This window comes from Chiloscyllium plagiosum, unplaced genomic scaffold (assembly GCF_037043375.1).
Source record: "Chiloscyllium plagiosum isolate Xiang-an unplaced genomic scaffold, Cpla_swu_hap1 HiC_scaffold_46, whole genome shotgun sequence".
Classification (NCBI taxonomy): Eukaryota; Metazoa; Chordata; class Chondrichthyes; order Orectolobiformes; family Hemiscylliidae; genus Chiloscyllium; species Chiloscyllium plagiosum.
Genome location: NW_028270184.1, coordinates 8,580,489 through 8,606,544, shown reverse-complemented (window position 1 = coordinate 8,606,544; position 26,056 = coordinate 8,580,489). Strand labels below are relative to the sequence as shown.

Below are 26,056 nucleotides of genomic sequence, written 5' to 3'. Positions count from 1 at the left end.
CAATTCCTCTCCAAAAAAAAACACCTTGCACAAAAACTGGCGTTTCGATGAATTTTGGACCTCACCCTTTCACCTCTGTGTTGCCTGGATTCGTCTTTCTCCAGTACTGATGGATTGGGGTTAGACTTTTCCAATGCTGGGGGGAGGGTCAGTAACCTGTAGGAATGGGAGTAGGCCGGATCCCAATCTGTTCACTGAATCCCAACCTGAGGAAGCAGGCCATTCGGCCCATCAACTCCACACCGAACCTCCAAAGAGCATCTCTTCCAGATGCACGACCCTACTCTATCCCTGTAACCCTGTCTTTCCCATGGCCAATCCACCCGAGCCTGCACATCCCTGGGCACTATGGGACAGTTTTGCACGGCCAATCCACCCTAACCTGCACATCCCTGGGCACTATGAGACAATTTAGCACGGCCAATCCACTCTAACCTGCACATCCCTGGACACTATGGGACAATTTAGCACGGCCAATCCACCCTAACCTGCACATCCCTGGACACTATGGGACAATTTAGCACGGCCAATCCACCCTAACCTGCACATCCCTGGACACTATGGGACAATTTAGCACGGCCAATCCACTCTAACCTGCACATCCCTGGACACTATGGGACAATTTAGCACGGCCAATCCACCCTAACCTGCACATCCCTGGACACTATGGGACAATTTAGCACGGCCAATCCACTCTAACCTGCACATCCCTGGACACTATGGGACAATTTAGCACGGCCAATCCACCCTAACCTGCACATCCCTGGACACTATGGGACAATTTAGCACGGCCAATCCACCCTAACCTGCTCATCCCTGGGCACTATGGGACAATTTAGTACACCCAATTCACCCTAACCTGCACATCTTTGGATTGTGGGAGGAAACCGGAGCACCCGGAGGAAACCCACGCAGACACGGGGAGAATGTGCAAACTCCACACTGACAGTCGCCCGAGGCTGGGATTGAACCTGGGACCCAGGTGCTGTGAGGCAGCAGTGCTAACCGACTGAGCCACTGTGCCAAGATGGGGGGGGTCGAGATTGTCAAAGGGATCAGGGAGAGAGAGCGGGAGTGGGATACTGAGATTGCACGGTTAACCACGATCATCTTGATTGCGGGGGGGGGGGGAGGGGTGGGGTGGGGTGGGGTGTGGAAGGGCCGAATGGACCGCTCTTGTTTTCTCCGTTTTTACCGCAGGGCTGTCTCGGCAGTCAGCTGCTCTGGTATCTGGGTGCTTTCATCTCTCTGTTGAGAGCCAGTAGCCATGGATACGGCTGAGTAGTTTGCCAGGCTGTTATGGGTGGGGCGGTTCCAGGACTAACCCCGTGGCTCCGGGCCTGGCGTCGCGGGTAGGCCCATACTGGGTGGATTCTCACCCCCCGACAATCCACGACACCGATTGGCCGATTCCACGCTCCCAGGGCAGCGGGACGGAAATTTAAATCAGGAATCCAGTCAGGACACCGCGCCCCCGACAGAGGACCGAGAGCGGGATTTCCTGGTCGAAGAGTCCTCGCAACAATACCGCCTGGGCTGTGAACCTGGGAGTGGGGGGGGGGGGGGGGGTCTCTGGAACATCAGCCAGATCCAACCGGCCCAGCCATAACGCCGTCCCCTCGGGAAAATGTTCAACATCCCTCACCTCCCCCCCAAACCCAGCTTCTCCCCAATAGTCAAGGCTATCCCCGAATGGAGGGGGCGGGGTGGGTGGGGTTGATGTCCTGGACCACCGACCCATCCCCTCACCCCTCCCCCATTCCCCAAACCCCCACCAACCCCCCAGCCCCAAACGAAATGGGCCTACCTGGGTGATCCTGTCGTTCATGGTGGGAGACCTCCCCCGTCTGGTGGTGGTGGTCGCCATGGTGGTGGTGGTCTCCATGATGGTGGTGGACATGTCCGCTAGGAGCGTGGTGGCCGTGGTCTCAGTGGTCATCACCGAGGGCACCTCCCCCACTAGCCGCAGGTTGCCGTCCACCTTGACGTTGGGGTCGCTCTCAGCGGCCAGGGTCAGCACCTTCAGGCCGTTGTAGTAGAGTCCAGCCACCTGCCCCTGGAAGGGGCGCCCCTGGGCCTTGCCCCCGATCTGGATGGAAGCCTGGCTGTTGAAGATGGTCAACTGTCGACCTGCAACGACACAATGGGGGGGGAGGGCGGGGGGGAAGAGAGCGGCCATTGGAGCGGTGGGTGTACAGACGTGGCACAGGGGAGAGGACACGCGCCCCACAAACAAACCCCTGCCAACCCCCCCCCCCACCCACCACCAGCCCATCCCACTGGAATGGCAAGGGATAGTCAGCCAGCGTTTCCTGTTTCCCGGATCGGTGCCCCTCTGCGGAAGGGGTTCCCTCCCTTTTGCCAATGAGCCCATGGGCTTGCTTGAGGAGCCAGTGCAGGCGGGATGGGCCAAACGGCCTTCGTTTGCATCCAAGAGATTCGGTGATTCGATGGGCTGAGTGGCCACCTATTGTCCTGTAAGAATTCAGTGATTCGATGGACTGAATGGCCTCATGCCCTAATTCACTGAGTGATCTGACATTCCCTTTGCCCTCAGTGGCTGTAGCTTGGGCTGCGTGGGGCTGGTCTAGAGTTCCCTCCCTCTGCACGTCCCCTTTAGAGGATAGTTTTCACAAACATCATCATCATGGTTAACATTCAATTCCAGCTTTGATTGACGAAATGCTCGTTTTATGGGGCGGCACGGTGGCTCAGTGGCTAGCACTGCTTCCTCACAGTGCCAGCGATCCGGGTTTGATCCCCACCCTCACCCTGTGTGGAATTTGCACATTCTCTGCATGGGTTTCCTCTGGTGCTCCGGTTTCTTCCCACAGCCCAGGGATGTGCAGGTTAGGGTGGATTGGCCGTGCTAAATTGTCCCATAGTGCCCAGGGATGTGCAGGTTAGGGTGGATTGGCCATGCTAAATTGTCCCATAGTGCCCAGGGATGTGCAGGTTAGGGTGGATTGGCCGTGCTAAATTGTCCCATAGTGCCCAGGGATGTGCAGTTTAGGGTGGATTGGCCGTGCTAAATTGTCCCATAGTCTTCGGTGTATTAGTCAGAGGGAAATGGGTCTGGGTGGGTTACTCTTCGGAGAGTCAGTGTGGACTTGTTGGGCCAAATGGCCTGTTTCCACACTTGTAGGAATCAAGTCTAGAGGCAAGATGTTTTTAGTGTTGAAAGGCGTCATGTGTTGGCCCAGGCATGGTGGGCCAAAGGGCCTGTTCTCGTGCTGTACTGTTCTTTGTAAGCTTAAATGGCTGAAAGCACAGGCCAAAGAGAGGGCAGGCTGGGAATCCGCTGTAAATCGTGTCTGAAAATGCTTCTGTGGTGATCTGCTTTGTCATCAACTTGAACCCTCGGACTCAGGGGCGAGACAGCGTCAAAGTTGCCCTAGTCAACCCAACCCTGGGAATCCAAAATGTTGATCTTTTCACTCTTGAGATAGGAGGATTAAAGACAGCAGACTTTCCACCCCGAGAAGGGCCTCACTGAACCAGATGGGACCTTAACGTGAATTGTCACAATCCTCCTGGGCCTAAAAACAGCCAAAGACCTGACAGGATTCAATCAGAAACACAGGGTCAGAAAAGGTGGGAGGGAGAGGGGGGAAAGGTGTTACATTCTCCCATGATCTTGTTTATTAATCAGTCCTGCTCTCCCACAAGACCCCTGCTGACAACACTTAGCGAAAAGTTGACCCATTGTGAGGAGATTGACGACCAGGGCCTAGCAACAGGTCTGAAGCCTGTGTTCCAAGTTCCGGGCCTAAGTTCCAAGATGGGCCACTGGAGCCGAAACGTCCGCTCTGACCTCCCTCCACAGATGCTGCCGGGCCTGCTGAGCTTTTCCAGCGATTTCTGCTTTCTGTGGCTGGCCCCGAGACCGATCTCCGTTCCCCTCCCCACAAGTTTGGACTCGCCTCTCGTTTCGGAAGGGTCTGCGCCCACCCCTCTTTCTTCCGCATGGCCTACGCCCCTTGCCCTGCTCCCCGCCACCAGAGGAACCAGTCTCTCCCTTGAACGGAATTCGTCAACCATCCCAGAGATCTTGGCTTCCCTACCCCTGGCTTTTCCATGTGGGTGGGTGCTCTATTCGGCCCGTCTGCCCCCTGATGGTGTTACTGTGCAATGCAAGCCTGGCCCACCACCCCCTTCACCTCACGCCCCAAATCACCCTCCAGTCCTTCCTCCTTCAGTATATTTAGCCAGCTTTTAAATCAACCTCTCCCACTGGGAGTGAGTCTGGCATTCCCTCCTCCCAGATATATGTTATGTTGATGTTGATGAGATCTCTTCTGGAGTGCTGTGTCCAGTTCTGGTCACCCTGTTACAGGAAGGATATTATTAAATTGGAGAGGGGTCAGAAGAGATTTACCGGGATGTTGCCGGGAATGGAGAGTTTGAGAGGCTGGGTAGGCCGGGAATTTTCTCCCTCGAGCATCGGAGGCTGAGGGGTGACTTTCTAGAGGTTTCTAAAATCATGGCTGGGCATGGATAAGGTGACTGGCTTTTCCCGAGGGTGGGGGGAATCTCAACGCGAGGAGGCACATTTTTAAGGTGATGGGAAAAAGATTTGAAAAGGACATGAGGGGCAACGTTTTTACCCAAAGGGTCGTTCGTGTGTGGAGTAAACTTCCTGAGGAAGTGGGGGATGCGAGTCCAGTTACATTTCTCTCCAACCCAGTCTGAAATGGCCCCACCCCGTAATCCTTAAACTGTGACCCCCACCCCCACCCCCAGTTCTCGGAGGCTGAGGGGTGACCTTATCGGCAACATCCTTTCTGTGTTGACCCTGTCAACTCAACTGGTTTTCCACCAATCATGTTTGAGCTTGCCATTGTGCGTTGACGAGACTGATCACGGGTTAAGATACTCGGATCCTCATTGCCAGAGTCATAGAGATGTCCAGCACGGAAACAGACCCGTCCATGCCGACCAGATAGCCCAACCTCATCTAGTCCCACCTGCCAGCACTTGGCCCACATCCCTCCAAACCCTTCCTATTCATGTTCCCACCCAGATGCCTTTTAAATGTTGTCATTGTACCAGCCTCCACCACTTCCTCTGGCAGCTCATTCCATACACACACCACACTCTGTGTGAAAAAGTTGCCCCTTAGGTCTCTTTTATATCTTTCCCTTCTCACCCTAAACCTATGCCCTTCTAGTTCTGGACTCCCCCACCCCAGGGAAACGACCTTGTCTATTTATCCTATCCACGCGTCTCATAGTTTTATAAACCTCTATAAGGTCATCCCTCAGCCTCCGACGCTCCAGGGAAAACAGCCCCAGCCTGTTCAGCCTCTCCCTGTAACTCAAACCCTCCAACCCTGGCAACATCCTTTTAAATCTTTGCTGAACCCTTTCAAGTTTCACAACATCCTTCCGACAGCAGGGAGACAGAATTGCAATATTCCAAGACAATATTCCAACAGGGAGACAATATTCCAACAGTGGCCTAACCAATGCCCTGTACAGCTGCAACATGACCTCCCAACTCCTGTACTCAATACTCTGACCAATAAAGGAAAGCATACCATACGCCTCCTTCTCTAGCTTTTCCACCTGCGACAAAGACAGAGGTTGCTGGAAAGGCTCAGCAGGTCTGGCAGCATCTGTGAAGAGTGTTCAGGGTTAATGTTTCAGGGTCCAGCGACCCTGCCTCAGAAGCCCCCTGTGGCTCCACTTTCAGGGTCTGACACGATTGGGACGGGGGGCAGGGTGGGAGTAGTTAAGAGATTTACTGTGGAGGGGGGTCTGGGGTCACATGTAGGCTCCGACTTGGTAAAGATGGCAAGAGTCCCCTCCTGAAAGGGTGGCACGATGGCTCAGTTGGTTTGCACTGCTGCCTCACGGCGCCAGGGACCCAGGTTCGATCCCACCCTCGGGTGACTGTCTGTGTGGAGTTTGCATATTCTCCCCGTGTCTGCGTGGGTTTACTCCCACAGTCCAAAGGGGTGCAGGTTAAGGTGGGTTGGCCGTGCTAAATTGTCCCAAAGTGCCGAGGGATGTGCAGGTTAGGGTGGATCGGCCATGCTAAATTGTCCCATAGTGCCCAGGGATGTGCAGGTTAGCGTGGATTGGCCGTGCTAAATTGTCCCATAGTGCCCAGGGATGTGCAGGTTAGGGTGGATTGGCCGTGCTAAACTGTCCCATAGTGTCCAGGGATGTACAGGTTAGGTTGGATTGGCCATGCTAAATTGTCCCATAGTGTCCAGGGATGTGCAGGTTAGGGAGGATTGGCCGTGCTAAATTGTCCCATAGTGCCCAGGGATGTGCAGGTTAGGGTGGATTGGCCGTGCTAAATTTTCCCATAGTGCCCAGGGATGTGCAGGTTAGGGTGGATTGGCCGTGCTAAATTGTCCCATGGTGCCCAGGGATGTGCAGGTTAGGGTGGATTGGCCGTGCTAAATTGTCCCATAGTGTCCAGGGATGTGCAGGTTAGGATGGATTGGCCGTGCTAAATTGTCCCATAGTGCCCAGGGATGTGCAGGTTAGGGTGGATTGGCCGTGCTAAATTTTCCCATAGTGCCCAGGGATGTGCAGGTTAGGGTGGATTGGCCGTGCTAAATTGTCCCATGGTGCCCATGGATGTGCAGGTTAGGGTGGATTATTCAGGGATAAATGTCGAGTAATGGGGTAATGGAATGGCTCTGGGTGGGTTACTCTTCGGAGGGTCAGTATGACCTTGTTGGGCCGAAGGGCCTGTTTCCTCACAGTCGGGATTCTGTGATTCAGTGAAGCACAGGGGGTTTTGAAGTCGCTGACAGACAGCGCTCGTCATTAGACTAATTGTTAATCCCAAATTGACAAAGTGAATAAAATCTCACGGTCTTCCATGTGGGGGAGCTCTGGTCCCCTGTTTTGAGAGCTGTCCACTGAATTGGAGACCGTCTACCCCTCACACCACCTTCAGAAATCCAGTCATTGTACATTTGGTACCACAGTGTTACTCAGTGATTGGCTGGACACTCGGCTTCCCAGAGGAGCCGAGGGATCTGGAGGCCAGGGGGAGGGCTGGGGTTTGTTAGCAGATCCCAGCAAGGCGTGGGGGCAATTCAGAAGGAATATTGCCTTTTGATCAGTCACGGCACAGACTCTAAAGGCAGGGAGGTCCTGTTGGAGCTGCACTGAGCGGGAGATCACTGTGAGATGTAGGTCTGGTCTCCGCACTATCGCAAGGATGTGATCGCACTGGGAGATGGAGGGGAGGGTGAAGCAGGCAGTGGAGATTCACCAGGACGTTGCCGGGGATGGAGCACTGGATAAGCTCAGGGCAGGAGCAGGGAAGGTCAAGGTGGTGAGAGCGGGGATGTCCTGATTATGAGGGGCTTGGACACGGTGCAGAGGAAGATGTGATTCTCCTCAGTCTCACTGGGGGGGGGGGGAGGAGAGGTGCGGGTATCGTGTTAAAACGAAAGGTGGGAGGGGATTTGGGGTAAGACCATTTCTCCCAGAGGGTGTTGGGGTGTGGAACGCACTGCCTGGGAGGTGGGGGGGGGGGGGGGGGGAGGGGGGAAGTTGAGGTGGGAGGCCCCCTGACCTGCAATGTCAACTTGACGTCTCTGAGCTTTCCGGGCTACGGACCCAGCGTGAGAAAGTGGGACTAATGTGGCTAGTAATGGTACCGACTCGATGGGCCAAAGGGTCTCTTGCAAACTGGGGACAATTCTATGGCACAAGAAATGGTTAAATTATCGTTACACTGGTCAATGTCGCATCTTTGGCGCAAGCAGCGAATGGTGCAGATCCCTCCAGCCCCCTACACCCCCTCCCTATCTCTGTAACCCCCTCCAGTCCCTACACCCCCTCCCTGTCTCTGTAACCCCCTCCAGCCCCTACACCCCCTCCCTGTCTCTGTAACCCCCTCCAGCCCCTACACCCCCTCCCTATCTCTGTAACCCCCTCCAGTCCCTACACCCCCTCCCTATCTCTGTAACCCCCTCCAGTCCCTACACCCCCTCCCTGTCTCTGTAACCCCCTCCAGCCCCTCCAGCCCCTCCCTATCTCTGTAACCCCCTCCAGCCCCTCCCTGTCTCTGTAACCCCCTCCAGCCCCTCCCTGTCTCTGTAACCCCCTCCAGCCCCTCCCTGTCTCTGTAACCCCCTCCAGCCCCTCCCTGTCTCTGTAACCCCCTCCAGCCCCTCCAGCCCCTCCCTATCTCTGTAACCCCCTCCAGTCCCTACACCCCCTCCCTGTCTCTGTAACCCCCTCCAGCCCCTCCCTGTCTCTGTAACCCCCTCCAGCCCCTCCAGCCCCTCCCTGTCTCTGTAACCCCCTCCAGTCCCTACACCCCCTCCCTGTCTCTGTAACCCCCTCCAGTCCCTACACCCCCTCCCTGTCTCTGTAACCCCCTCCAGTCCCTACACCCCCTCCCTGTCTCTGTAACCCCCTCCAGTCCCTACACCCCCTCCCTGTCTCTGTAACCCCCTCCAGTCCCTACACCCCCTCCCTATCTCTGTAACCCCCTCCAGCCCCTCCCTGTCTCTGTAACCCCCTCCAGCCCCTACAACCCCTCCCTATCACTGGAACCCCCTCCAGCCCCTCCATCCCCTCCCTATCTCTGTAACCCCCTCCAGCCCCTACACTCCCCCCTATCTCTGTAACCCCCTCCAGCCCCTACACACCCCCCATCTCTGTAAACCCCTCCCTATCTCTGTAACCCCCTTCAGCCCCTACACTCCCCCCTATCTCTGTAAGCCCCTCCAGATCCTACACTCCCCCCTGTCTCTGCAACCCCCTCCAGCCCCTCCACTCCCCCCATCTCTGTAACCCCCTCCCTATCTCTGTAACCCCCTCCAGCCCCTACACTCCCCCCTATCTCTGTAACCCCCTCCAGATCCTACACTCCCCCCTGTCTCTGTAACCCCCTCCAGCCCCTACACCCCCTCCCTATCTCTGTAACCCCCTCCAGCCCCAACACCCCTCCCTATCTCTGTAACTCCCTCCAGCCCCTGCACCCCCTCCCTGTCTCTGTAACCTCCTGCAGCCCCTACACCCCTTCCCTATCTCTGTCCCATCCTCCAGCCACTACACCCCCTCCCTATCTCTGTAACCTCCTGTAGCCCCTACACCCACTCCCTATCTCTGTAACCTCCTGCAGCCAAAACACTGCCTCCCTATCTCTGTCACCTCCTGCAGCCCCTACACCCCCTCCCTATCACTGTTACCTCCTGACGCCCCTAAACCCCCTCCCTATCTCTGTAACGTTCTCCAGCCCCTACACCCCCTCCCTATCTCTGTAACCACCTCCAGCCCCTACACCCCCTCCCTATCTCTGTCACCTCCTGCAGCCCCTACACCCGCTCCCTATCTCTGTTACCTACTGACACCCCTAAACCCCCTCCCTATCTCTGTAACCCCCTCCAGCCCCTACACACCTCCCTATTTCTGTAACCCCCTCCAGCCCCTACACCCCCTCCCTGTCTCTGTAACCCCCTCCAGCCCCTACACCTCCTCCCTGTCTCTGTAACCCCCTCCAGCCCCTACACCCCCTCCCTATCTCTGTAACCCCCTCCAGCCCCTACACCCCCTCCCTATCTCTGTAACCCCTCCAGCCCCTATACCCCCTCCTTATCTCTGTTATCCCCTACAGCCGCTGCACCCCCTCCCTATCTCTGTAACTCCCTCCAGGCCCTACACCCCCTCCCTATCTCTGTAAACCCCACTCCAGCCCCTACACCCCCTCCCTATCTCAGTAACCACCTCCAGACTCTTCACCCCTCCCTATCTCTGTAACCCCCACCTGCCCCTACATGCCCTCCCGATCTCTGTAACCTCCAGAAGCCCCTCCAGCCCCTCCCTATCTCTGTGCCCTTGTCCAGCCCCTACACCCCCTCCCTATCTCTGTAACCTCCTCCAGCCCCTACACCCCCTCCCTATCTCTGTAACCCCCTCCAGTCCCTACGACCCCTCCCTATCTCTGTAACCTCCTCCAGCCCCTACACCCCCTCCCTATCTCTGTCACCTCCAAAAGACGCTACACACCCTCCCTATCTCTGTCCCATCCTCCAGTCCCAACACCCTCCCCCTATCTTTGTAACCTCCTCCAGCCCCTACAACCCTTCCCTATCTCTGTCCTATCCTCCATCCCCTCGACCCCCTCCTTATCTCTGTATCCTCCTCCAGCCCCTACACCCCCTCCCTATCTCTGTAACCTCCTCCAGCCCATACACCCCTTCCCTATCTCTGTCCCATCCTCCAGCCACAACACACCCTCCCTATCTCTGTAACCCCCACCTGCCCCTACATGCCCTCCCGATCTCTGTAACCTCCATAAGCCACTCCAGCCCCTCCTTATCTCTGTGTCCTCCTCCAGCCACTACATCCCCTCCCTATCTCTGTAATCCCCTCCAGTCCCTACACCTCCTCCCTATCTCTACATCTCCCTCCAGCCCCTACACCCCCTCCCTACCTCTGTAACACCCTCCAGTCCCTACGATCCCTCCCTATCTCTGTAACACCCTCCAGTCTCCACACCCCCTCCCTATCTCTGTAACCCCCTCCAGCCCCCGCAACCCCTCCCTATCTCTGTCACCCCCTCCAGTCCCTACGCCCCATCCCTATCTCTGTCACCCCCTCCAGCCCCCACACCCCCTCCCTATCTCTGTCACCCCCTCCAGCACCCACCCCACTCCCTATCTCTGTAACCCCCTCCAGTCCCTATGACCCCTCCCTATCTCTGTAAACCCCTCCAGCCCCTACACCTCCTCCCTATCTCTGTCACCCCCTCCAGGCCCTACACCCCCTCCCTGTCTCTGTAACCCCCTCCAGTCCCGACACCCCCTCCCTATCTCTGTAACTCCCTCCAGACCTACACCCCCTCCCTATCTCTGTAACTCCCTCCAGCCCCTACACCCCCTCCCTATCTCTGTCACCCCCTCCAGTCCCTATTCCCCCTCCCTATCTCTGTCACCCCCTCCAGTCCCTACACCCCCTCCCTATCTCTGTCACCCCCTCCAGTCCCTACTCCCCCTCCCTATCTCTGTCACCCCCTCCAGTCCCTACGGGCCTCCCTATCTCTGTCACCCCCTCCAGTCCCTACACCCCATCGCTATCTCTGTCACCCCCTCCAGTCCCTACACCCCCTCCCTATCTCTGTCAACCCCTCCAGTCCCTACTCCCCCTCCCTATCTCTGTCACCCCCTCCAGTCCCTAGGGGCCTCCCTATCTCTGTCATCCCCTCCAGTCCCTACACCCCATTGCTATCTCTGTCACCCCCTCCAGTCCCTACTCTCCCTCCCTATCTCTGTCACCCCCTCCAGTCCCTACGCCCCCTCCCTATCTCTGTCACCCCCTCCAGCCCCCACACTCCCTCCCTATCTCTGTCACCCCCTCCAGCACCCACCCCCATCCCTATCTCTGTAACCCCCTCCAGTCCCTATGACCCCTCCCTATCTCTGTAAACCCCTCCAGCCCCTACACCCCCTCCCTATCTCTGTAACCCCCTCCAGCCCCTACACCCCCTCCCTATCTCTGTAACCCCCTCCAGCTCCTACACCCCCACCCTATCTCTGTTACCCCCTCCAGTCCCTACATCCCCTCCAGTCCCTACACCCCCTCCCTATCTCTGTAACTCCCTCCAGTCCCTACACCCCCTCCCTATCTCTGTCACCCCCTCCAGTCCCTACATCACCTCCCTATCTCTGTCACCCCCTACAGTCCCTACACCCCTCCCTATCTCTGTCACCCCCTCCAGCCCCCACACCCACTCCCTATCTCTGTAACCCCCTCCAGCCCCAACACTCCTTCCCTATCTCTGTCACCCCCTCCAGCCCCCACCCCCTCCCTATCTCTGTAATCCCCTCCAGCCCCCACACCCCCTCCCTATCTCTGTAACCCCCTCCAGCCCCTACACCCCCTCCCTATCTCTGTCACCCCCTCCAGTCCCTACATCACCTCCCTATCTCTGTCACCCCCTCCAGTCCCTACTCCCCCTCCCTATCTCTGTCACCCCCTCCAGTCCCTACTCCCCCTCCCTATCTCTGTCACCCCCTCCAGTCCCTACGCCCCCTCCCTATCTCTGTCACCCCCTCCAGTCCCCACATCCCCTCCCTATCTCTGTAACCCCCTCCAGCCCCTACCCCCCCTCCCTATCTCTGTCACCCCTCCAGCCCCCACACCCCCACCCTATCTCTGTAACCTCCTCCAGCCCCTTCACCCCCTCACTATCTCTGTAATCCCCTCCAGCCCCTACACCCCCTCCCTATCTCTGTAACCCCCTCCAGCCCCCACATCCCCTCCCTATCTCTGTAATCCCCTCCAGCCCCTACACCCCCTCCCTATCTCTGTAACCCCCTCCAGCCCCTACACCCCCTCCCTATCTCTGTCACCCCCTCCAGCCCCTACACCCCCTCCCTATCTCTGTCACCCCCTCCAGCCCCTACACCCCCTCCCTATCTCTGTCACCCCCTCCGGCCCCTACACCCCCTCCCTATCTCTGTCACCCCCTCCAGCCCCTACACCCCCTCCCTATCTCTGTAACCCCCTCCAGCCCCTACACCCCCTCCCTATCTCTGTAACCCCCTCCGGCCCCTACACCCCCTCCCTATCTCTGTCACCCCCTCCAGCCCCCACACCCCCTCCCTATATCTGTAACCCCCTCCAGCCTCTACACCCCTCCCTATCTCTGTAATCCCCTCCAGCCCCGACACCCCCTCCCAATCTCTGTCACCCCCTCCAGTCCCTACTCCCCCTCCCTATCTCTGTCACCCCCTCCAGTCCCTACTCCCCCTCCCTATCTCTGTCACCCCCTCCAGCCCCTACACCCCCTCCCAATCTCTGTCACCCCCTCCAGTCCCTACGCCCCCTCCCTATCTCTGTCACCCCCTCCAGTCCCTACTCCCCCTCCCTATCTCTGTCACACCCTCCAGTCCCTACGCCCCCCCCATCTCTGTCACCCCCTCCAGCCCCTACACCCCCTCCCAATCTCTGTCACACCCTCCAGTCCCTACGCCCCCCCCCATCTCTGTCACCCCCTCCAGTCCCTACGCCCCCCCCATCTCTGTCACCCCCTCCAGCCCCTACACCCCCTCCCTATCTCTGTAACTCCCTCCAGCCCCTACGCCCCCCCCATCTCTGTCACCCCCTCCAGTCCCTACGCCCCCTCCCTATCTCTGTCACCCCCTCCAGTCCCTACGCCCCCCCCATCTCTGTCACCCCCTCCAGTCCCTACGCCCCCTCCCTATCTCTATGAAATCCTCCACCTTTCCAGGGTCTGTGTGCTCCTGTCGCTCTCGTCTCGTTTCTCTCGTCTGGTTCCCATCGCTGCTCCATTGGCAGCTTTGCGTTCTGTTGACCAGGGGTCCCAGGACTCTCAATCCTCCACCTCACCTCAATCCAGATCTTTGGTATTGTTTGGCGCCTACCTGTTATCCCCAGAACTCTCAGAACCTGTGTCCTGTTCCCCTTTCTGCACTAAGGCATTGATTAGTTCAGTTGGAAAAGACATCAGATCCTCCTTGTGCCACGCTATCTCAGAGATGCACCCTCTGGCTTCACTGTGCACTGCTGTGAGAGTCAGTTTTGAGCAACTGGACTCAGACGGAAAACTTTGTGATACCAAATCAAGGGGAAATGCAGGAATAAAGTGGGCTCAGGGGATGCTCTTGTAAAGACCCCGTCTTGCTTTCAAATCAACATTTCACGATTGTGGACTGTCACAGGAAATGCACCGTTTGAGAAACACCATTTGTGCAGCCTCTTCCAAGCAAGTGACCTTGCACTCTTTGTCAGCGCTGTTTACACAGCTGCCCACTCAAGCAACTCTCGGGGGCGGGAGTGGTTGACAGGGGATTTGAAGGCCCTGTGGTATCGTTGCTGGACTGTTCATCTGGAAACTGAGCCAAGGGTTCAAATCCCGCAGAATCCAGAGGTAAGAGCCTAATGATGCTCGTGAATCCATTGCTTTTTTTTCGGGAGAAACCCATTTGGTTCACTCATGCCCTTTAGAGTATGCACCTGCCGTCCTTACCTGGTCTGAGCCTTAACGTGACTCCAGACCCCACAGTGATGGGGTTGATTCTTAACTGCCCCTTTCGGGGTGGGGCACAAATTGCTAGATTCAGCCAGCGGATTTTTAAAATATTCTGCAGACGAGTGATTTCAGGGAGTGTGTATGATTGGAGGTTCAATCAGCAACATGTCGCTGATTGGTCTGTGGCATGATGACCATTGCTGTCCAACCGCCTTCTGCCTGCAACAGCTATGTGATTGGTTCTCAGGTAAGCCGGACAGCTTGGCTGGTTGTGGATGTTCGGCTCAGAAGCTGGCGGATCTCTTCAGAAAAGACACTGTCCCTTTTCTCAGGAGTAAAGGTGGCTCAGTGGTTAGCACTGCTGCCTCACGGCGCCAAGGACCCGGGTTCAATACCACCCTCGGGCGACTGTCTGTGTGGAGTTTGCACGTTCTCCCCGTGTCTGTGTAGCGTTTCCTCCGGGTGCTCCAGTTTCCTCCCACAGTCCAAAGATGTGCAGGTTAGGGTGGATTGGCCGTGCTAAATTGTCCCATAGTGCCCAGGGATGTGCAGGTTAGGGTGGATTGGCCGTGCTAAATTGTCCCATAGTGCCCAGGGATGTGCAGGTTAGGGTGGATTGGCCGTGCTAAATTGTCCCATAGTGCCCAGGGATGTGCAGGTTAGGGTGGATTGGCCATGCTAAATTGTCCCATGGTGCCCAGGGATGTGCAGGTTAGGGTGGACTGGCCGTGCTAAATTGTCCCATAGTGCCCAGGGATGTGCAGGTTAGGGTGAATTGGCCGTGCTAAATTGTCCCATACTGCCCAGAGATGTGCAGGTTAGGGTGGAATGGCCGGGCTAAATTGTCTCATAGTGCCCAGGGATGTGCAGGTTAGGGTGAATTGGCTGTGCTAAATTGTCCCATAGTGCCCAGGGATGTGCAGGTTAGGGTGGGTTGGCCGTGCTAAATTTTCCCATAGTGCCCAGGGATGTGCAGGTTAGGGTGGATTGGCCATGCTAAATTGTCCCATAGTGCCCAGGGATGTGCAGGTTAGGGTGGATTGGCCATGCTAAATTGTCCCATAGTGCCCAGGGATGTGCAGGTTAGGGTGGATTGGCCGTGCTAAATTGTCCCATAGTGCCCAGGGATGTGCAGGTTAGGGTGGATTGGCCGTGCTAAATTGCCCCATAGTGCCCAGGGATGTGCAGGTTAGGTGCAGGGTAAAGTAATAGGAAATGGGTCTGGGGTGGGATAGTCTTCGCAGGGTTGGTGTGGAGTTGTCGGGCCGAAGGGCCTGTTTTCACACTGTCGGGATTCAATGATTTGTTATTGCAGCCCGAGGCCCTGAGAAAGGTGTCTCTTTTCCCTGAGTCAGTTGCCGCAGAGCCTTTTCGAAATGTGCGCCGGTGAGCCTGTGTCTTCTTATCCAAGAGAGCACCTGGCTGAAACATCTCCCTGTCTCGGAGCTCATCGCACACTGACTGCGGCTCTCATGGGATCAGGAGTGGAGTGGGGAATGAAGAAAAGGTGCAACACAAATGGTCCTGGCAGGGGCGGGGGAACCTTGTGCACAGAAAGTTCACGCACAGGGGCAGCAGGTAAACAGGAAAGGTAATGGGATGTTGACTCTAATGTCACGGGGGGTGCCTCGAGTAGAAGAGTCGGCAAGTCTTCCTGCAAGGTTCTGGTGAGACCCACTGTCTGGTGAGCAGTTTTGGGACCCGAATTGCAGGAAAGCTGTCATTTTGTTGGGAGGCCATTCAGAAAAAGTTCACCAGGATTGGTCCCCTGGTCTGGAGGGACTGTCTCATGAGTAAACGGGTTGGGACTCTTCCCACTGGAGTTTAGAAAGATAAGACGTGATCTTATCGAGGGTCAATGCTGAGATGGTGTGTCCCCCTCATGGGGAGACTCTGGGACCAGAGGGCACGGTCTCAGAATAAAAGGGGGGGCAAATTTCATGCTGAGATGAGGAGGAATATCTGCTCTTGGAGGGTTGTGAGGCTTTGGAACTCCTTGCCCCAGAGAGAGAGAGAGAGAGAGGGAGAGGGAGAGAGAGAGAGAGAGAGAGGGCAGAGTCCTCATGTGTACTGAAGGCTGAGACAGAGATTCCTGATTGGTTGGGGGGAAAGTGGCGGGAAAGTGAGGAATGTCAAGTCAGCCACGATCCGACTGAACGAGGGAACAAGATCGAGGGGCTGAATGGGCCTACTCCTGTTCCTATTTCTTTGTCTTAATTGGTCGTTATGGCCATTCCCCTGAGGAGAAGGTGGGGGGGGGGGGGTTAGTGCGAGTGGGTCCACGGAGTTGAAAGCCCAAGGCTGCCCTGACTGGCACAGCTGACTCAAGGGGCCGAATGGCCTCCTCCTGCTCCTACTTCCTTCGCGTCTGCTGCTTGCATGGTCCACTGAGCCACGTCTGACATGGTTGGTTCGAAACTGAGCGATACGGGAACGCTTCTGCGTGGCCCAACAATGCAGGGTAGGTCCCATCATGCACCCGGGCATGACCGAGGCTGTGAGATCAATTCCAGCCCTATCCAACTGAAGGGGGGTTGGGGGGGCTGTCTTGGGGTATTTGTCGATCCCCCCTCCTCCATTGTTTTAACGCTCTGGGATGTTAATGGAGTGTCCCCTTCCAAACACCCCCCCAAATCTTTGACTTTACAGTTGCCAACAGTCAGTTTCTCTCGACATCAACGTGGATGCTCCAATCCAATCTGCCATTATGTTGGTACAGAGAAGGGTGGTGAACGACCGCAGGAAGGCTGGCTGATTTTCCCAACCCGAAACGTCCATCCAGCACCTCCCCTCACCGACTCACGGCCCTGCCCGCGTACCCCAAGGGGTTGGCGGTTCAGTCCAGGAGAACCTGGTTGACACAGACCCCCTCCCGCCTCCCGTTCCCCAACATCCTTCCACCCCACACCCCCTCCTTCCCACCGACCCTCGACCTTCAGCGGCGTTGGAACTGCGCCAAGTTGAGGGGGCAGCAAGGCCGAGGTGGGGGGTAGGGCGAGAAGACATGTGGGGCGGGGTGGGAGGTGTGTAGGGGGTATTGGCGAAACTGCGGAGATGCCTTTGGCCTTCTTTGCCAGGTTACAAGGCTCCCCTCGCCACGAAAGCTGAAAGGTCATAGGTGAATAACGGCCGCAGCTGGGCCACGTGGAGATACGGAAGATCAAAAAAACAAACGGCAAAAATAAAACTATCTCGTGCACTTGGAAACGAAGGGCTGGCACGAACACACCATCCCCTTCCAAAGCATCGCAGGCTTCTCTGTCCGAGTAGGCCCCGTTGCCTGGGAAACAGCGATCAGAGCACTAAATACCCAACAAGACTGAACGAGCAACAGCGTCAAGAGCATTAAACACAGTTCCAACTGAAAACAAAGTGTCAAGCTAAACCCGGTTACAGTTAAAACACGTTTTATCTGGTTTGTTTAATTTTACTCGCAAATGTTTTTTTTAGCATTTAAAAGAATTAAAATAGAATTATTATTGGGTTAAGGTTAAAGTTAAGTTTTCTTTGTTTTTTTGCGATGTGGTTTGTTTTTTTTAAATGTTAAAAGCTTTTAATTAATTGTTTTTTTACCTTTGTCAAGTAGCCACTCATCTACTACCCGACCGAGTCGATAAGGAATTCGCTGTCTAGCAATCGCCAGCCGCTCATTATCAAAGTTGCCTTAAAGGTTTAAAGAGACATTTCAGCAGTTAAAACCTGCAAGGGCAAAGGTCAACAGTCAACACTTCAAGCTTTGGGGGGGCGAAAGGTCAAAGGTAAGCGATTAGCCACCAGGCCGCTGACTTGCTGGTAATTTCTCTCCCTGGCATCGAACAACAAGCCCTACCTCCACTGGTGCCGCCCATCCCCACTGGTGTTTAGCAACACCAGCCCAAAAGAGAGGGGATATGGCAGCCAGATAGATCAAAAAAACAAGATGCCAGTACAGACAAAATGGCCGCCAGGCATCCGCTCGGACTTGCAGGAACAAATTACTGCAGATGCGTGAAGGGGAAATCACATTAGAGGGTTGAGGGTGTGGGATCATCCTCCCTGTTGTGAGGAGAGGCAACAGTAGACTAGACAAATGTTGAGGTAATGGGTCACTGGGTCAGCAGACCTCAGACCCTGGTCCACAGCCAATACCACTGGAGGAGGTCCTCTCCCAGAACACGATCCCATGCAGGACGTGTCACATGATGGGAGGTGGGCAAAGGCCAGGAGCTTGGAAGGTTAGGTGCAATGGTAGGACAGCTCAGATCAGGAGAAAATTAGGTGACAAGAGGAAACTTTGATTTAGCTACTGTCACAGGCTCAAAGCGAGGGTCAGACTGTCACAGGGTCAGAGTGAGGGTCTCACTGTTGCAGTGTCAGAGTGAGGGAGTCACTGTCACAGTGTCAGAGTGAGGGAGACACTGTCACAGTGTCAGAGTGAGGGAGACCCTGTCACAGAGTCAGAGTGAGGGTCTCACTGTCACAGGGTCAGAGTGAGGGTCTCACTGTTGCAGTGTCAGAGTGAGGCTCTCACTGTCACAGAGTCAGAGTGAGGGAGACACTGTCGATTAGTCAGAGTGAGGGAGTCACTGTCACAGTGTCAGAGTGAGGGAGACACTATCACAGAGTCAGAGTGAGGGAGACACTGTCACAGAGTCAGAGTGAGGGTCTCACTGTCACAGAGTCAGAGTGAGGGAGACACTGTCACAGAGTCAGAGTGAGGGAGACACTGTCACAGTGTCAGAGTGAGGGTCTCACTGTCACAGTGTCAGAGTGAGGGAGACACTGTCACAGAGTCAGAGTGAGGGTCTCACTGTCACAGTGTCAGAGTGAGGGAGACACTGTCACAGGGTCAGAGTGAGGGTCTCACTGTCACAGAGTCAGAGAGAGGGAGACACTGTCACAGTGTCAGAGTGAGGGTCTCACTGTCACAGTGTCAGAGTGAGGGAGACACTGTCACAGAGTCAGAGTGAGGGTCTCACTGTCATAGTGTCAGAGTGAGGGAGACACTGTCACAGGGTCAGAGTGAGGCTCTCACTGTCACAGAGTCAGAGTGAGGGTCTCAATGCCACAGGGTCAGAGTGAGGGAGACACTGTCAAAGTGTCAGAGTGAGGGTCTCACTGTCACAGTGTCAGAGTGAGGGAGACACTGTCACAGAGTCAGAGTGAGGGTCTCACTGTCACAGTGTCAGAGTGAGGGAGACACTGTCACAGTGTCAGAGTGAGGGTCTCACTGTCACAGAGTCAGAGTGAGGGAGACACTGTCACAGTGTCAGAGTGAGGGTCTCACTGTCACAGTGTCAGAGTGAGGGAGACACTGTCACAGAGTCAGAGTGAGGGTCTCACTGTCACAGTGTCAGAGTGAGGGAGACACTGTCACAGGGTCAAAGTGAGTGTCTCACTGTCACAGAGTCAGAGTGAGGGTCTCACTGTCACAGTGTCCGAGTGAGGGTCTCAATGCCACAGGGTCAGAGTGAGGGAGACACTGTCAAAGTGTCAGAGTGAGGGAGACACTGTCACAGTGTCAGAGTGAGGGTCTCACTGTCACAGAGTCAGAGTGAGGGAGACACTGTCACAGGGTCAGAGTGAGGGAGACACTGTCACAGTGTCAGAGTGAGGGTCTCACTGTCACAGAGTCAGAGTGAGGGAGACACTGTCACAGTGTCAGAGTGAGGGTCTCACTGTCACAGAGTCAGAGTGAAGGAGACACTGTCACAGTGTCAGAGTGAGGGAGTCACTGTCACAGTGTCAGAATGAGGGAGACACTGTCAAAGAGTCAGAGTGAGGGAGACACTGTCACAGTGTCAGAGTGAGGGAGACACTGTCACAGTGTCAGAGTGAGGGAGACACTGTCACAGAGTCAGAGTGAGGGTCTCACTGTCACAGAGTCAGAGTGAGGGAGACACTGTCACAGGGTCAGAGTTAGGGAGACACTGTCACAGTGTCAGAGTGAGGGAGACACTGTCACAGTGTCAGAGTTAGGGAGACACTGTCACAGTGTCAGAGTGAGGGAGACACTGTCACAGAGTCAGAGTGAGGGAGACACTGTCACAGGGTCAGAGTGAGGGAGACACTGTCACAGAGTCAGAGTGAGGGTCTCACTGTCACAGGGTCAGAGTGAGGGAGACACTGTCACAGGGTCAGAGTGAGGGAGACACTGTCACAGTGTCAGAGTGAGGGAGACACTGTCACAGAGTCAAAGTGAGTGTCTCACTGTCACAGAGTCAGAGTGAGGGTCTCACTGTCACAGTGTCCGAGTGAGGGTCTCAATGCCACAGGGTCAGAGTGAGGGAGGCACTGTCAAAGTGTCAGAGTGAGGGAGACACTGTCACAGTGTCAGAGTGAGGGAAACACTGTCACAGTGTCAGAGTGAGGGTCTAACTGTCACAGAGTCAGAGTGAGGGAGACACTGTCACAGGGTCAGAGTGAGGGTCTCACTGTCACAGAGTCAGAGTGAGGGAGACACTGTCACAGTGTCAGAGTGAGGGAGTCACTGTCACAGTGTCAGAGTGAGGGAGACACTGTCACAGTGTCAGAGTGAGGGAGACACTGTCACAGAGTCAGAGTGAGGGAGACACTGTCACAGTGTCAGAGTGAGGGAGACACTGTCACAGGGTCAGAGTGAGGGAGACACTGTCACAGGGTCAGAGTGAGGGAGACACTGTCACAGGGTCAGAGTGAGGGTCTCACTGTCACAGTGTCAGGGTGAGGGTCTCACTGTCACAGTGTCAGAGTGAGGGAGACACTGTCACAGGGTCAGAGTGAGGGAGACACTGTCACAGTGTCAGAGTGAGGGAGACACTGTCACAGGGTCAGAGTGAGGGAGTCACTGTCACAGGGTCAGAATGAGGGTCTCACTGTCACAGAGTCAGAGTGAGGGAACACTGTCACAGTGTCAGAGTGAGGGAACACTGTCACAGGGTCAGAGTGAGGGAGACAGTGTCACAGAGTCAGAATGAGGGTCTCAATGCCACAGGGACAGAGTGAGGGAGACACTATTCCAGAGTCAAAGTGAGGATCTCACTGTCACAGAGTCAGAGTGAGGGAGACACTGTCACAGAGTCAGAGTGAGGGTCTCACTGTCACAGAGTCAGAGTGAGGGTTTCACTGTCACAGAGTCAGAGTGAGGGAGACACTGGCACAGTGTCAGGGTGAGGGTCTCACTGTCACAGTGTCAGAGTGAGGGAGACACTGTCACAGGGTCAGAGTGAGGGAGTCACTGTCACAGTGTCAGAGTGAGGGAGACACTGTCACAGAGTCAGAGTGAGGGTCTCACTGTCACAGAGTCAGAGTGAGGGAGACACTGTCACAGTGTCAGAGTGAGGGAGACACTGTCACAGGGTCAGAGTGAGGGAGACACTGTCACAGTGTCAGAGTGAGGGAGACACTGTCACAGGGTCAGAGTGAGGGAGTCACTGTCACAGGGTCAGAATGAGGGTCTCACTGTCACAGAGTCAGAGTGAGGGAACACTGTCACAGTGTCAGAGTGAGGGAACACTGTCACAGGGTCAGAGTGAGGGAGACAGTGTCACAGGGTCAGAATGAGGGTCTCAATGCCACAGGGACAGAGTGAGGGAGACACTATTCCAGAGTCAAAGTGAGGATCTCACTGTCACAGAGTCAGAGTGAGGGAGACACTGTCACAGAGTCAGAGTGAGGGTCTCACTGTCACAGAGTCAGAGTGAGGGTTTCACTGTCACAGAGTCAGAGTGAGGGAGACACTGGCACTGTGTCAGAGTGAGGGTTTCACTGTCACAGAGTCAGAGTGAGGGAGACACTGTCACAGTGTCAGAGTGAGGGAGACACTGTCACAGAGTCAGAGTGAGGGTCTCACTGTCACAGGGTCAGAGTGAGGGAGACACTGTCACAGTGTCAGAGTGAGGGAACACTGTCACAGGGTCAGAGTCAGGGAAACACTGTCACAGGGTCAGAGTGAGGGTCTCACTGTCACAGAGTCAGAGTGAGGGAGTCACTGTCACAGTGTCAGAGTGAGGGAGTCACTGTCACAGGGTCAGAGTGAGGGTCTCACTGTCACAGTGTCAGAGTGAGGGTCTCAATGTCACAGTGTCAGAGTGAGGGTCTCACTGTCACAGTGTCAGAGTGAGGGAACACTGTCACAGGGTCAGAGTCAGGGAAACACTGTCACAGGGTCAGAGTGAGGGTCTCACTGTCACAGGGTCAGATGAGAGAGTCACTGTCACAGAGTCAGAGTGAGGGAGACACTGTCACAGTGTCAGAGTGAGGGAGTCACTGTCACAGGGTCAGAGTGAGGGTCTCACTGTCACAGTGTCAGAGTTAGGTTCTCACTGTCACAGGGTCAGAGTGAGGGAACACTGTCACAGGGTCAGAGTCAGGGAAACACTGTCACAGGGTCAGAGTGAGGGTCTCACTGTCACAGAGTCAGAGTGAGGGAACACTGTCACAGAGTCAGAGTGAGGGAGACACTGTCACAGAGTCAGAGTGAGGGTCTCACTGTCACAGTGTCAGAGTGAGGGTCTCACTGTCACAGAGTCGGAGTGAGGGTCTCACTGTCATAGTGTCAGAGTGAGGGTCCCATTGTCACAGGGTCAGAGTGAGGGTCTCACTGTCACAGGGTCAGAGTGAGGGTCTCACTGTCACAGAGTCAGAGTGAGGGAGACACTGTCACAGGGTCAGAGTGAGGGAGACACTGTCACAGTGTCAGAGTGAGGGAGACACTGTCACAGTGTCAGAGTGAGGGAAACTCTGTCACAGGGTCAGAGTGAGGGAACATTGTCACAGTATCAGAGTGAGGGAGACACTGTCACAGGATCAGAGGGAGGGAGACACTGTCACAGTGTCAGAGTGAGGGAACACTGTCACAGTGGCAGAGTGAGGGTCTCACTGTCACAGGGTCAGAGTGAGGGTCTAACTGTCACAGAGTCAGAGTGAGGGAGACACTGTCACAGGGTCAGAGTGAGGGTCTCACTGTCACAGAGTCAGAGTGAGGGAGACACTGTCACAGTGTCAGAGTGAGGGAGTCACTGTCACAGTGTCAGAGTGAGGGAGACACTGTCACAGTGTCAGAGTGAGGGAGACACTGTCACAGTGTCAGAGTGAGGGTCTCACTGTCACAGAGTCAGAGTGAGGGAGACACTGTCACAGGGTCAGAGTGAGGGAGACACTGTCACAGGGTCAGAGTGAGGGTCTCACTGTCACAGTGTCAGGGTGAGGGTCTCACTGTCACAGTGTCAGAGTGAGGGAGACACTGTCACAGAGTCAGAGTGAGGGTCTCACTGTCATAGTGTCAGAGTGAGGGAGACACTGTCACAGGGTCAGAGTGAGGCTCTCACTGTCACAGAGTCAGAGTGAGGGTCTCAATGCCACAGGGTCAGAGTGAGGGAGACACTGTCAAAGTGTCAGAGTGAGGGTCTCACTGTCACAGTGTCAGAGTGAGGGAGACACTGTCACAGAGTCAGAGTGAGGGTCTCACTGTCACAGTGTCAGAGTGAGGGAGACACTGTCACAGTGTCAGAGTGAGGGTCTCACTGTCACAGAGTCAGAGTGAGGGAGACACTGTCACAGTGTCAGAGTGAGGGTCTCACTGTCACAGTGTCAGAGTGAGGGAGACACTGTCACAGAGTCAGAGTGAGGGTCTCACTGTCACAGTGTCAGAGTGAGGGAGACACTGTCACAGGGTCAAAGTGAGTGTCTCACTGTCACAGAGTCAGAGTGAGGGTCTCACTGTCACAGTGTCCGAGTGAGGGTCTCAATGCCACAGGGTCAGAGTGAGGGAGACACTGTCAAAGTGTCAGAGTGAGGGAGACACTGTCACAGTGTCAGAGTGAGGGTCTCACTGTCACAGAGTCAGAGTGAGGGAGACACTGTCACAGTGTCAGAGTGAGGGTCTCACTGTCACAGAGTCAGAGTGAAGGAGACACTGTCACAGTGTCAGAGTGAGGGTCTCACTGTGACAGTGTCAGAGTGAGGGAGTCACTGTCACAGTGTCAGAGTGAGGGAGACACTGTCAAAGAGTCAGAGTGAGGGAGACACTGTCACAGGGTCAGAGTGAGGGAGACACTGTCACAGTGTCAGAGTGAGGGAGACACTGTCACAGAGTCAGAGTGAGGGTCTCACTGTCACAGAGTCAGAGTGAGGGAGACACTGTCACAGGGTCAGAGTTAGGGAGACACTGTCACAGTGTCAGAGTGAGGGAGACACTGTCACAGTGTCAGAGTTAGGGAGACACTGTCACAGGGTCAGAGTGAGGGAGACACTGTCACACTGTCAGAGTGAGGGAGACACTGTCACAGAGTCAGAGTGAGGGAGACACTGTCACAGGGTCAGAGTGAGGGAGACACTGTCACAGAGTCAGAGTGAGGGTCTCACTGTCACAGGGTCAGAGTGAGGGAGACACTGTCACAGGGTCAGAGTGAGGGAGACACTGTCACAGTGTCAGAGTGAGGGAGACACTGTCACAGAGTCAAAGTGAGTGTCTCACTGTCACAGAGTCAGAGTGAGGGTCTCACTGTCACAGTGTCCGAGTGAGGGTCTCAATGCCACAGGGTCAGAGTGAGGGAGGCACTGTCAAAGTGTCAGAGTGAGGGAGACACTGTCACAGTGTCAGAGTGAGGGAAACACTGTCACAGTGTCAGAGTGAGGGTCTAACTGTCACAGAGTCAGAGTGAGGGAGACACTGTCACAGGGTCAGAGTGAGGGTCTCACTGTCACAGAGTCAGAGTGAGGGAGACACTGTCACAGTGTCAGAGTGAGGGAGTCACTGTCACAGTGTCAGAGTGAGGGAGACACTGTCACAGTGTCAGAGTGAGGGTCTCACTGTCACAGAGTCAGAGTGAGGGAGACACTGTCACAGGGTCAGAGTGAGGGAGACACTGTCACAGGGTCAGAGTGAGGGTCTCACTGTCACAGTGTCAGGGTGAGGGTCTCACTGTCACAGTGTCAGAGTGAGGGAGACACTGTAACAGTGTCAGAGTGAGGGAGACACTGTCACAGGGTCAGAGTGAGGGAGACACTGTCACAGTGTCAGAGTGAGGGAGACACTGTCACAGGGTCAGAGTGAGGGAGTCACTGTCACAGGGTCAGAATGAGGGTCTCACTGTCACAGAGTCAGAGTGAGGGAACACTGTCACAGTGTCAGAGTGAGGGAACACTGTCACAGGGTCAGAGTGAGGGAGACAGTGTCACAGAGTCAGAATGAGGGTCTCAATGCCACAGGGACAGAGTGAGGGAGACACTATTCCAGAGTCAAAGTGAGGATCTCACTGTCACAGAGTCAGAGTGAGGGAGACACTGTCACAGAGTCAGAGTGAGGGTCTCACTGTCACAGAGTCAGAGTGAGGGTTTCACTGTCACAGAGTCAGAGTGAGGGAGACACTGGCACAGTGTCAGAGTGAGGGTCTCACTGTCACAGAGTCAGAGTGAAGGAGACACTGTCACAGTGTCAGAGTGAGGGTCTCACTGTCACAGTGTCAGAGTGAGGGAGTCACTGTCACAGTGTCAGAGTGAGGGAGACACTGTCAAAGAGTCAGAGTGAGGGAGACACTGTCACAGGGTCAGAGTGAGGGAGACACTGTCACAGTGTCAGAGTGAGGGAGACACTGTCACAGAGTCAGAGTGAGGGTCTCACTGTCACAGAGTCAGAGTGAGGGTGACACTGTCACAGGGTCAGAGTTAGGGAGACACTGTCACAGTGTCAGAGTGAGGGAGACACTGTCACAGTGTCAGAGTTAGGGAGACACTGTCACAGGGTCAGAGTGAGGGAGACACTGTCACACTGTCAGAGTGAGGGAGACACTGTCACAGAGTCAGAGTGAGGGAGACACTGTCACAGGGTCAGAGTGAGGGAGACACTGTCACAGAGTCAGAGTGAGGGTCTCACTGTCACAGGGTCAGAGTGAGGGAGACACTGTCACAGGGTCAGAGTGAGGGAGACACTGTCACAGTGTCAGAGTGAGGGAGACACTGTCACAGAGTCAAAGTGAGTGTCTCACTGTCACAGAGTCAGAGTGAGGGAGACACTGTCACAGGGTCAGAGTTAGGGAGACACTGTCACAGTGTCAGAGTGAGGGAGACACTGTCACAGTGTCAGAGTTAGGGAGACACTGTCACAGGGTCAGAGTGAGGG

The 26,056-nt window shown here is 55.4% G+C and overlaps 1 protein-coding gene across 1 annotated transcript in view; it reads right to left on the bottom strand.

Moving 5' to 3' along the window:
* LOC122543998 (neurexin-1-like) overlaps positions 1-26,056 on the bottom strand; it is a 1,169,973-nt gene that overhangs the window by 124,026 nt on the left and 1,019,891 nt on the right. Inside the window, exons 16-17 of the mRNA XM_087983596.1 lie at positions 17,551-17,640; positions 1,808-2,130 (exon numbers count right to left, since the gene is read on the bottom strand). Coding sequence (XP_087839722.1) covers positions 1,808-2,130; positions 17,551-17,640 — 413 coding nt within the window. The remainder of the gene's footprint in view (positions 1-1,807; positions 2,131-17,550; positions 17,641-26,056) is intronic.